General features: G+C 37.6%; 2 protein-coding genes across 2 annotated transcripts; both read left to right on the top strand.

The window, feature by feature from the left end:
* The first annotated feature begins 1,661 nt into the window (after window positions 1-1,661).
* Window positions 1,662-5,017, top strand: LOC138891152 (putative pentatricopeptide repeat-containing protein At1g09680). Its single transcript, XM_070174136.1, has 2 exons — window positions 1,662-3,484; window positions 4,133-5,017. Exon 1 carries the CDS (start codon window positions 2,563-2,565, stop codon window positions 3,292-3,294), a length of 732 nt encoding a protein of 243 aa, XP_070030237.1. The 5' UTR covers window positions 1,662-2,562; the 3' UTR covers window positions 3,295-3,484; window positions 4,133-5,017.
* LOC138869730 (putative pentatricopeptide repeat-containing protein At1g09680) lies at window positions 1,861-2,541 on the top strand. Its single transcript, XM_070147384.1, has one exon. The coding sequence runs from the start codon at window positions 1,861-1,863 to the stop codon at window positions 2,539-2,541; it is 681 nt and encodes a 226-aa protein (XP_070003485.1).
* Window positions 5,018-13,366: the final 8,349 nt, after the last annotated feature.

Below are 13,366 nucleotides of genomic sequence, written 5' to 3'. Positions count from 1 at the left end.
TGGAGAAAGCATGTCTAGTTGGTTCTAAGTTTCAAGTTAGTCATCCGCTATCTGAAGTTTACTGGCTCAACTAATAGGATTCATGCGATACAATATCTATTCAAGGGAAAGTGTTCTCTACCAGACGATTCTATTCTCAAGATTCGAACCCAAGACCTTTAATCAATGATAGAGAGGTCTATCCACCCTGCAGATAATTTGTGATGCATAGGCATAACTTGTGTAGTATTTTGATAGATTCAATTTAGAGGCTTTTAATATTTGAATGTCATTCAGAAATTAAATTTTGAATGTTGTCATTAAGGTTGGTTATAATGCTTGGAGAAATATTTAATAATGGTTCTGTTGTTTTGCTACTTCAAATAATATATTAACAACAACGACAATAAAAAATCTAGTGTATTTCCACAATGTTGAATTTTGAGAGAATAATATATACGCATACCTTAATCTTATCTTGACAACATTGCTATTTTAATTATTACTTGAAATTCGGGTTGTTCATAAAAATTCAAAAACCCGAACCAAACCGAAAACCAAACCAAACTGACCAAAAAAATCGATACTTTTTGATTTGGTTTGGTTTTGGTTTTAATTAAAAAAAACCGAACCAAACCGAATATAGGAGTAGTTATTTTTAAATTTATTATTACACATATATATATGTATACTTTTATACAAAGTTTTAAAATTTTTATACTAAATATTAATCGTTTGCACTTTTAGTACAATTCTTTACCTTTATATTCTAGTTTAATTGGTAGTTTTCTTTTGTTAAGTGTAAGAATCTATTTCATGTTAAAAATAATATATTTTTAGTTGAGTCCTTAAATTATTCATCACTATTTGATTCAATTATTATCAATATATCTTGGTAAATAATATATTTCTCAAATGGCAATTGATTTGATAGTGTTACGTTGAAAATGTGGTCGCCGAAATATGTGTTTGGTAGTGTATGTCTTATATTTAAGAAAAAACCGACATAAACCGAATCGAGAAAAAACCGACTTAATTGGTTTGGTTTGGTTCTAATATTTGAAAAACCGACTTACTTATTTTTTTTTATAGGAAAAACCGATCTAAACCGACCCATGAACTCCCTGCTTGAAATTTGAATGATATCTAATAGACCAAAATTACAGAAAGTATTCACATTTCTATTTTAAAACTTACACCATTTTTGTCATTCACTCTTATAGTTTTTTTCTTTTCTTTCCTCTGCATTAACCAAACAGTTCAGAGATGTTCACAATGACCATCTCAAGAAGAATACTAAAAAAACTCCTTTCTCCTCCCTTACACCACTCTCCGCCACCACCCCGACCACCCTTGCATGGTTTACCGCACCCCACCATCAGTGACGGACCCAGGATTTTGTGCAAGCGGGTTCAATCTTAGAAATATATAACTTTAATCGTAAAATAATAGTTGTCAGGTGAGTTCAAATAAATATTTATACAAAATTTATAAAGCTTTAATCCTAATTTATACATATAGACAGTATTATTTTTTTGTGAAGCGGGTTCAATTGAATCTGCTAGCCACCACTTGGGTCCGCCACTGCCCACCACTAGCCCTACCCCACCAACATCAAGATTCGTCAGACTCAATACTCAAAACCCTTTCAGAAGCCATAAAAAACTCACATTAAACCCCCTTCAAACTTCCCTTAAAACCCTCCTCCCATCTCTTAAACCCCAACACATAATCAACCTCATTAGCCTTAATCCTCATTCTTTAACCCCTTCTTCTCTCCTCTCTTTCTTCACATGGCTTTCTTCTACTTCTCACAATTCAAAATATTGCCACACACTTCACACTTATTGCACTATGGCCCTTTTTCTTTACACCCACAAAATGAATTCACAAGCTTACTCTCTTATCCACATTATTGTTTCAAGAAGAGGTAAAGACTCTGCCTTTACAGTTTTTCAAGCAATCTTGAAAGCTAAAGGTACCAACTTTACATCTTTTGAGAATGTTTTAAATGGACTTATTGATGTTTATTTGGATTTGGGGTTTGTTTCTGATGCTATTCAGTGCTTTAGGCTTATCCAAAAACATAAACTTAGGTTCCCATTTCAAGGTTGTACTAAGGTTCTTGAATATTTAATGAAGCTTAATTCACCAATGGTAGCTTTTGATTTTTATAAGGAGATTTTGGAATATGGGTATCCTCCAAGTTTGTATTTTTTTAATGTTTTGATGAGTAAGTTGTGTAAGGAAGGTAAAATGGTGGAAGCACGGTCGGTGTTTACGGAGATTTGGAAGAGGAATTTGAGATCTAGTGTTGTTAGTTTCAATAGTTTGGTAAATGGGTATTGTAGATTAGGTGATATGGATGCAGGGTATAGGTTAAAAAGAGAAATGGAGGAAAGAGGAATTTTGCCTGATGTTTATGCGTATAGTGCTCTGATCAACGGGCTTTGCAAGAACTTTTGGATTAGGGATGCGAACGAGTTGTTTAATGAGATCTGTGTAAAAGGTTTGGTTCCGAATGTCGTTATATTCACAACTTTGATTAATGGCTATTGCTAGGATGGAAACATTGTTTTGGCCATGGACGCTTATCAACTGATGCTGACGCAAGGGGTGGAACCGGATTTGATTACATATAACACACTTGTCAATGGACTTTGTAAGAGTGGGGATTTAGGGGAAGCGAGGAAGCTCATTCATGTAATGATTGAAAAGGGTTTTAAGCCTGATAAGATCACATACACTACGGTTATTGGTGGATGCTGTGCAGAGGGAGATTTAGTTGGAGCATTTGAGATCAAGAAAGTGATGTTTGATAGTGACATTGAACTAGATGATGTAGCATGTACAGCTCTTATTACAGGTTTATGTCGGCAAGGGCGAGTAGTTGATGCAGAAAGGATTTTAACGGAAATGTTGAATGCTGATTTAAAGCCTGATGACCCTATTTATACTATGGTTATCGACGGTTTCTGTAAGAAGGGAGATGTTAAGATGGGTTTTAAGTTGCTAAGGCAGATGCAAAGTAATGGACATGCGCCTAATGTTATAACTTACAATGCACTTTTGAATGGTCTATGCAGACAAGGACAGATGAGAAATGCTGAAATGTTATTACAAGCCATGCTTAATCTTGGTTTGAATCCAGATGATATTACCTATAACATACTATTGGTTGGGCATTGCAAGTATGAAAATCCTGATGATTATGATAAACTACGTGGTGAAACGGGGCTTGTTCATGACTATGCTACTTGTACTTCACTAGTTGGTAGCTTAAGTAGGAGCTCGAAACGTCAGGCCAGGAAGTGATGCATTTAATCAGAGAGCCAAAGACTACTATCTGTAACTGCCTTTTAGTAGGTGGATTTCATTCCATAAGTTAATTACCCTGTGAATAGTATTGAATGGATTAGCGGAAGTTTCTCCTGGCTTGTGAATGATGCTGTAAGATGGATTCGAACTAATACAATTTTGGATAAACTGATGAAGATGATGTTAGGTGAATTTTCATTACCTCACAGAACTGCTAGAAAGAGAGTAACTTCCCTTTATTTCTTCTTGTTGTTAAACCATTCTTTGTCTATAACACCAAAACAGAAAAAGTCAATAGTTTTTATGAACCGTTGTATGCATACAAGTATTTGTGAACAAGGATGCTTCATACTTAATTGTATTATCTTATCACAAACGAGTCGGTTGATTCAAAGAGGCAACAGTAAAACAAGGAAGGTCTTTTGCAATGTAGATCATGAACTATCTTTGGTGACATATTTTTGTTTGTTTTGTTAGTACTATTCATTCTGTCTGGTTTTTCATAACCAAGTTGGTTTCGTTATTTAGACATTATGTTAAATTTTGGGATTGTTCAACTCAAGTATCAAGTGGGATTGTTCAACTCATTATGTTAAAGAGGCAAGTTTGTTTTGCTACTTTTGGGGATTTTTCAACTCAAGTATCAAGTGTAAGATATGTGTGTATAGCCCAAATTGCTACACTATTGCAATTTTGCGCTTTCACCTCTTTGTCGCCCTTCCCTCTGAGTAAACTTATTTCTCTGTTTAGGTTCTTTAAGGCAATGAATCCTGTGCCTTGATTCTTTCTTGTTTTCTGTCTTTATTTTCTTACGTCCTTTTCTGGTGTTTTGCAGTGTATTACCTTTCATTCATTGAAGAGTTTTAGAACTGCAATCTCAACATGTCAGTTTGCTTCCCTCAGGACATGTGAAAGGTATCTTGCAGATAAGCTGTTCTTATACACTAGCGATGAAAGGCAGTCTGTTTCTCTGCAATTTGAGAAAATGCCTAAAAATCTACTAGAGGAAGAACATGAGTAAGCTTCAGCTGTGATATTCAAAGATGACCGAATGCCAAGTTCAACAGCATTGTTGAAAATGCAAGTTCAGTCTCAGAGAAAAGAAACAGATTTGAGTAGGGCGACTCTTTGACTCATAGTAGTTGCAAGAAAACTCAGGCTGCTTCGAGTTTGTGTACATGCAAAAGAAGGGAGAATTATTTCAAAGTAGTTCATGTAGCTCAGCGGACTGAAAATCCTTGTGTAGTTCGAAACCACATCCACTTTACAGCAAAGAAAGAGAATATGGGGTAAAAAAATTGGTCAATTCATTAGGCTCAAGACACAAAGATTGCATGTCTGAATCATGTCCCTGCCTAATGATCAGTGGAACATTGTTCGCTAGGATAGAAGGCAGGTAATGCCAATTGACAAAGTGATGTTAAGCATCCCTAGTGGTACAAAAAGGGGGGTCTAATATCATCTACGTCCGTACTGCTCCTCGTTGAGTAGATTTGATAAGACTTGACCTGCTCCTAGCAACTCCGGGTTGCTATAGCATGTCGGGAATAAGGGGGGACATACTCGATGTGACCACTCCCTTTGTTAGGGGCTTGTCGCCCTGCTCATTGAGTTTTGACTTACAAGTATCTGTTGGTTCTCTATTATTTAACGTGTCTACACAACTTATGCAAAGTCAGGTATACACCACTAGTCTAATCGTTCTTTTATATTTACTAAATTAGTCAACCTATCTCAAGTTTCGCTTAGTCTTTTGAGAGAAAACCATTGAATTATAACTCATTGAGGTCTAATTTGACCAAATTACTAAATTTAGGTCCATCAAATTGTATATCCAAATGGTAATATGGGTAAAGTTGAATTTGTTGTATGCCAAATTTAGCTTTGGTTTGGACAATTTCTAACCTCAAAATTTATGAATTTGAGTTCCTTTTCACTGTGTAACAAGATTATGAACTAGAATTGAGAATTTAGCTTAGATTCATGAATTTGGGAATTTGGATGCTGAATATTTATATAGAGTTTGAATTTCCACCATTTGTTGGTAGGAAATGTATTAAAAACATGAAATTGAGGAATATTTTTATGGATGTGATTAAAAAAAAGTGATACTCCCTCTATCCAATTTTAAATGTCGTCTTTGCCCAAAAAAATGGTTCAAAATATCTGTGTTTTAAAAAATTTAAGAGAATCATTATTTTCTTTCAATTTTACTCTTGCTATTGAAGTGATTAATAGTAGGTACTCGCTTTTTAATATTAGCATTAAACAATCAAGTAAATTACAGCTACTACTTAATATTGCTCCCTCCGTTCCACTTTAATTGATTTTTTTTGGGGCTGTTTTCACACATATTAAGGGATTCACCTTTTAGCAGTAATTAATAATAAAATTGATCATATTAACCTTAATTTATTCATTAAAAATATAACAAACACTCCTAGACTTTTATTCCAAGGGCAACTTTGGGAAAAAAAAGTTAATTCCTTCTTGATATGAGGAAAAATCAAATATTATGGATCACAAAAAAAGGTTAAAAATCAATTAAAATGAACTGGTGGGAGTAATGTTTTCTTAGTGTACATATTATTGTGGAATTTTGGTGCAGGGGTGGGTGGGTGGTTTTTGAAGGAATTTCCTGCTTCCTTCTGTTAAAGTTCAAAGAGTTGTATATTTACAAGTATACAAGTATCTGTTGGTTCTCTATTTTTTAACGTGTCTACATAACTTATGCAAAGTCATGTATACACCACTAGTGTAATCGTTCTTTTATATTTATTAAATTAGTCTAACCTATCTCAAGTTTCGCCTAGTCTTTTGAGAGAAAATCATCCAAATTGCTAAATTTAGGTCCATCAAATTGTATATCCAAATGGTAATATGGGTAAATTTGAATTTGTTGTATGCCAAATTTAGCTTTTGTTTTGACAATTTCTAACCTCAAAATTTATGAATTTGAGTTCCTTTCACTCTGTAACAAAATTATGAACTAGAATTGAGAATTTAGCTTAGATTCATGAATTTGGGTTTGGATCCTAAACATTTATAGAGTTTGAATTTCCACCATTTATTGGTAGAAAATGTATTAAAAACATGAAATTGAGGAATATTGTTATGGATGTGATTAAAAAAGAGTGATACTCCCTTTATCCAATTTTAAATGTTGTTTTTCCCCAAAAATTGTTTCAAAATATCTGTGTTTCAAAAAATTTAACAGAATTATTATTTCTTTCAATTTTACTCTTGCTATTGAAGTGATTAATAGTAGGTTCTCGCTTTCCAATATTCTCATTAAACAGTCAAGTAAATTATAGCTACTACTTAATACTACTCCTCCAGTCCATTTTAATTGATTTTTTTTGGTTGTTTTCACACATATTAAGGGATTTACCTTTTAACATTAATTAATAATAAAATTGACCATATTAATCTTAATTTGTTCATTGAAAATATAACAAACACTCCTAGACTTTTATTCCAAGGGAAAAGGATATAATGCAACAACAACAACAACAACAACAACAACGACCCAGTATAATCCCACAAGTGGGGTCTAGGGAGGGTAATATGTACGCAGACCTTACCCCTACCCCGAAGGGTAGAGAGGCTGTTTCCAGGAGACCCTCGGCTCAAAAAAGCAATAGGAGATGATATATTATTACCATAAAAATGCGTGATAAAAATAACAACAATATACAAGAGACATGAAATATGAAATACAGCATACGAAATACGAAATACGAAATATGAAATACAGAATACGAAATACGAAATACGAAATAGATGGCTGGTATAGTACAACTAGAAGGTAAAGCCCTGCATCAATAGACGACCAATGACATTCCTAGTCTAACTCCTAACTGGATAGTCTCACTCTATTGTGCTGTAGAAATATTCACACTCTCCCCTAACCTACAACCTTAATGCTCGACCTCCATAATTCCCTATCAAGGGCCATGTCCTCAGTAATCCTAAGTCGCGCCATGTCCTGTCTGATCACCTCTCCCCAATACTTCTTAGGTCTTCCTCTACCTCTCCGCGTGCCCACTACAGCCAGTCGCTCACACCTCCTCACCGGTGCATCAGTGCTCCTCCTCTGAATGTGCCCGAACCATCTGAGTCTTACTTCCCGCATCTTGTCCTCCATGGGGGCCACACCCACCTTCTCTCGAATATCTTCATTCCTAATCTTATCCATCCTTGTATGCCCGCACATCCACCTCAACATCCTCATCTCTGCTACTTTCATCTTCTGGATGTGTGAGTTCTTTACCGGCCAACATTCAGTTCCATACAACATGGCAGGCCTAACCACTGCTCTATAAAACTTACCTTTTAGTAACGGTGGCACTTTCTTGTCACACAAGACTCCCGACGCTAACCTCCACTTCATCCACCCCACCCCTATACGGTGTGTGACATCCTCGTCAATCTCCCCGATCCCCTGAATAACCGATCCAAGGTACTTGAAACTACCTCTCTTGGGAATGACTTGAGAGTCAAGCCTCACTTCAACTCCCGCTTCCGTCGGCTCAACTCCAAATTTGCACTCGAGGTATTCCGTCTTCGTCCTACTCAACTTGAAACCTTTAGACTCAAGAGCATGTCTCCAAATCTCTAGCCTCTCGTTGACGCCGCCTCTTGTCTCGTCAATTAGAATAATGTCATCAGCAAATAGCATGCACCATGGAACCTCCCCTTGAATATGATGAGTCAGTGCATCCATCACCAGGGCAAATAGGAATGGGCTGAGCGCAGACCCTTGGTGCAACCCCGTAATAACTGGAAAGTGTTCAGAGTCGCCTCCTACTGTCCTAACCCGAGTCTTAGCTCCATCATACATGTCTTTAATCACCCTAATATAGTTACTCGGGACCCCTTTATCCTCTAAGCAGCTCCATAAGACCTTCCTAGGAACCTTATCGTACGCTTTCTCCAGATCAATAAACACCATGTGGAGATCCTTCTTCTTATCTCTGTACTGTTCCACCATCCTCCTAATAAGGTGGATAGCTTCTGTGGTAGATCGTCCCGGCATGAACCCGAACTGGTTGTCTGAAATAGACACCGTCCTTCGCACTCTCATTTCTACCACTCTCTCCCAAACTTTCATGGTATGACTTAGTAATTTGATGCCCCTATAGTTGTTACAGCTCTGGACATCACCTTTGTTCTTATACAACGGGACCATTGTACTCCACCTCCACTCTTCAGGCATTCTATTAGTCTTGAATATAACACTAAACAATGCAGTAAGCCATTCCAAGCCTGCTCTACCCACACACCTCCACAGTTCAACCGGAATTTCGTCTGGCCCGGTAGCTCTGCCCCTTCTCATCTTACGCATTGCCTCCATGACTTCATCGATCTCAATGTCCCTACAATTACTTAATTCATGGTGACTGTCGGCATTCCTCGATTCCCCAAGTATAATATCCTGATCCCCTTCTTCACTTAGAAGTTTATGAAAGTAGGTCTGCCACCTCCTCTTAATCTGGTCATCTCCCATCAAAACTTTGTCGTCATCATCTTTTATGCACCTCACTTGGTCCAGATCCCGAGTTGTCCTCTCTCTCGCCTTAGCGAGTCGGAATAACTTCTTCTCCCCACCTTTGTTCCTTAGTTCCTCATACAGACGAGCAAAAGCTGTCGTCTTAGCCTCCGTCACTGCCATCTTCGCCTCCTTCCTAGCTACCTTATACCTTTGACTGTTCTCTCTCTTCTCCTCCTCGTCAGTGCTCCCTACTAACCTTAGGTAAGCCGCCTTCTTTGCTTCCACTTTACCTTGGACAACTGCATTCCACCACCAATCTCCTTTGTGTCCACCATAGTGGCCCGTAGATATCCCTAACACCTCTCTCGCCGCCTTTCTTATACAGTCCGCCGTCGTCGACCACATTGTGTTTGCGTCCCCACTACTTCTCCAAGCTCCCATTGCCGATAACCTTCCTTCCAACTCTTTAGCTTTATCCTTAGTTAAGGCGCCCCACCTAATCCTGGGGCGTCCTTGTACTGACCTCTTCTTCCTCCTTATCCTAATACAAATGTCCATCACCAAAAGCCTATGCTGCGTTGAGAGGGTCTCACCTGGGATAACCTTGCAGTCCTCGCACAACCTTCTGTCGCATCTCCTGAGGAGGAGATAGTCAATCTGAGTCTTCGCCACCGAACTTTGGTAAGTAACCAAATGTTCATCCCGCTTCGTAAAACTCGAGTTTGCAATGACTAGATCGAAAGCCTTGGCAAAGTCCAACAGCGCAATGCCCCCTCCGTTCCGCTCTCCGAAACCAAATCCGCCATGCACCTCAGTGTACCCACCTGCAGATAACCCAATATGACCATTGAAATCTCCTCCTATGAATAACCTCTCATAAGGTGGTATACTACGAACAATCTCATCCAACCCCTCCCAAAATTGCCTTTTAATATCTTCATCCAAGCCTGCTTGTGGTGCGTACGCGCTAACGACATTTAAAGTACCCTCACCCACCACTAACTTAATAGTTATTAGCCTATCATTCACCCGCCTGACCTCTACCACGGACTCCCTAAGATGGCTATCTACCAAGATACCCACTCCATTCTTACCCCTCAGGACACCAGAGTACCACAACTTATACCCATCCACGTTTTTCGCCCTCGATCCGACCCACCTAGTCTCCTGGACACACGCTATATTAATCTTCCTCTTCTGCAGGATTTTCGCCAACTCTATGGATTTACTCGTTAGTGAACCTATGTTCCATGACCCGATTCTCAACCTATAGGCTCCCTTGCCCCCTCTACCTCCCCTGCTACCCGACCCACCCCCTGAACCCCACCCCACCCTCTGCCCCACCCGAGGACATGCCCTTATTCTATCATCCCAGACTGTAGCCACTACACCTACAACAATCTAGAGAAGACTCGCTAGTGCACAACGTACACAAATCAAACTAGAAGGAAACACGTGTTAACTAGTAACCTAGTTGAAAGGTTTAACTATTGCGAAGTAAAGTAACAGTAATTTAGCTAACAGCAAACGGGAAACAGTAAAACAGGAGGTACCAACTCCCGATAACAAAACCTGTGGCTGATTTTAAGTAATCGACATGGACGTCACAAAGGTAATTTTTATTTTAATTAATTAGAGTAGTTGATTCTTTTATATAAAGCATTCTTTCTCATTTATGGACTAACATTTGTTGACAAACTCTCTGTGCAAAGAAAAATAGGATCATAGTACTACTTTTGATCAGTGCAACAGTCAACAACAACAATAACGACCCAGTATAATCCCACAAGTAGGGTCTGGGGAGGGTAAGATGTACGTAGACCTTACCCCTACTCCGAAGGATAGAGAGGTTGTTTCCAGGAGACCCTCGGCTCAAAAAAGCAATATGAGCCGATATATTAGTACCATAAAAATGCATAATAAAATAACAACAATATAAGAGATATGAAATACAGAATACGAAATACGAAATAGATTGCTGATATAGTAAAACTAGCAGGTAAAGCCCTGCATCAATAAACGACCAATGACATTCTTAGTCTAACTCCTAACTAGCTAGTCTCACTCTATTGTGCTGTAGAAATATTCACAACTTTCCTCTAACCTGCAACCTTAATGCTCGACCTCCATAATTTCCTGTCAAGGGTCATGTCCTCAGTAATCCTAAGTCGCGCCATGTCCTGTCTGATCACCTCTCCCCAATACTTCTTAGGTCGCCCTCTACCTCTCCGCGTGCCCACTACAGCCAGTCGCTCGCACCTCCTCACCGGTGCATCAGTGCTCCTCCAGTGACAAAGGAAATTACTGGGGTATTAACCTTCCTTTCCTTTGAAGCTTCACATATCTGCTTGTACTTTTAGCTATCCCTTGTATACATATTGCTGTGGAATTTTGGTCTAGGGGTGGGTGGGAGGTTTTTGAAGGAATTTCCTGCTGCGTTACGTTAAAGTTCAAAGAATAATTTTCCCTCCACATTTAGTGTTACCGTATGTATCAGTTGACTAGGTCCAACACCAATAATTCTATGGAGCAGAGCCCAACCATACAAACTTTTTCAATAGCAATAATTGTTATAACTTTGTTGAAAATAGTGTTCTCTCGCCACAACCACAATTTTTCACATATAGTTTTCTTATTCCTTTGAAAAAATGAACATTGAGTCCGTGGCATCTTCTTTAAGGGGCTGATATGTGCTTGGCCTTTAATCAATTACGGTAGTTGTTTATTGGAATTTTTACGCCCTATAGAAAACCTTAGTACCCTATTTATTTTAAATAAATACCATTTTAAAATATTACATCATATAGATACCTTTTATACTTTATAGTCAAATATCTAATTATAGTTACATCCTACATTTAAGGCACCATATATGCTAAATAATATTTTTCTCTCTCCTTTTTAGTCTTTTCTCTCACATAATCACAGTAAAATTGACTAACCACGTTCTCTCTCTTTTTGCATACACTTTACTCTTTCTCCCTCAACCCACGATTCATACCTCTCCTCCCACCCAAATTCTCTAGTTCTCCTCCATTATCACTCTATTACAATCACCTAGGGTAAGTTTAATTCGTTGATTTTGATAGACGAAGAGCAATTGGTTCAACTGTAGCGGCTCGATTCTGCTTGGCAGTGGTCGTTGAAGTAGGGTTCACAGCTTTTGCGTAATTCATAGCTTCGTTTGTGGGATTTGAGGGCTGGGGATGGTTTGTAGTTGCTGTAGGAGGTTGGGCAGATGTGTTAAGGGACTGACCAGCGGGAATTAATGGCTGGCCGCCGGCAGGCTGCTTCTCTCTCTAGATCGCCCAAATCGCCTATTTGTATTCAGTTGTATTCGAATGTATATTTCAGCTGTATTCACATGTATTCAGTAGCATTAATTTATATATTTTAGATGTATTAAAAAGTTATGCGTATTCTCTTGTATTCAGTTTTAATCAGTTGTATTTAACTATTTTATTCAGCAAGAAGTTAGTTGTATTTTGTTGCATTAAAGAGTTTTATTCAGCTGTATTCAGTTGTATTTTGTTGTATTCAAGTGTTTTATTCAGATGAATTAAGTTGTATTTTGTTGTATTCAACTGTATACAGTTCTACTCAACTGTATTATTCATATGTATTTCTCTTTATTCAGCTATAATCTTTATTATGTATCTTTCAAATACAGATTTAATGAGGGATCGTTTTAGTTCGTTGAGTTAAATTAGGAGAATATCATGTGATTTGATTTCCTTAGTTCGTGGAGTTAAATTAGGAGAATATCATGTGATTTGATTTCCTTAGTTCGTGGAGTTAAATTAGGAGAATATCATGTGATTTGATTTCCTTCCGTTTTTAACCAGTTTAACCTTCTGTATTTAACGTTAATGCCGCTTGAATACAACTAAATACATGTCAAACTTAGCTGGAATTCCAGTTTTTACGCCTATTTTTTTGGTTGTATTAATGAATACAACAGCTTAAATACATACAATACATTGTATAAAAACATAAAAGGTATCTATAACACGTAATATGAAGTTTTTGAGAAAAGTAATATTCCTTCGCATTTATGGACCTACATTTGTTTTCACTTTTTATCTGCGCAAAGAAAAATAGGACCATAGTACTGCTTTTGATTAGTGCAATTGTTGTTTGTGACTAAGAAAACTACTGGGATATTGCCCTGCATTTTCGTTGTAGCTTCATATATCGACTTGTACTTTTAGTTGTCCCTTGTGTACATATTACAGTGGAATTTGGTGCAGGGAGGGTGGGTGGTCTTTGATGGAATTTCCTACTTCCTTCTAGTACAGTGCAAAGAAAACCCTATAACAATAATAATTCTAATCAACTGGAGTAGAACATTAAGAAAAGCTTCACAAAAACTCCTACTATTTACTTTCTATTAGGAGTAATCTAAGGTGGATCTAATATTTTGGAAAGATAGGTGCACTGTTACGAAGAGATGAATCCAGGATATAAATTTTACGGGTTCAACATTTGGTTCTTACTATTTCACTTTTGGAATTATAAGTTCAAAACTATTATTTTTTTAATAGTAATTTTCTTGTATCTATATCTATACTTTGT

This window comes from Nicotiana sylvestris, chromosome 5, assembly GCF_000393655.2.
Source record: "Nicotiana sylvestris chromosome 5, ASM39365v2, whole genome shotgun sequence".
Classification (NCBI taxonomy): domain Eukaryota; kingdom Viridiplantae; phylum Streptophyta; class Magnoliopsida; order Solanales; family Solanaceae; genus Nicotiana; species Nicotiana sylvestris.
Note: the sequence above shows the minus strand (reverse complement) of the source record. Positions and strands in the feature narration are given on the sequence as shown.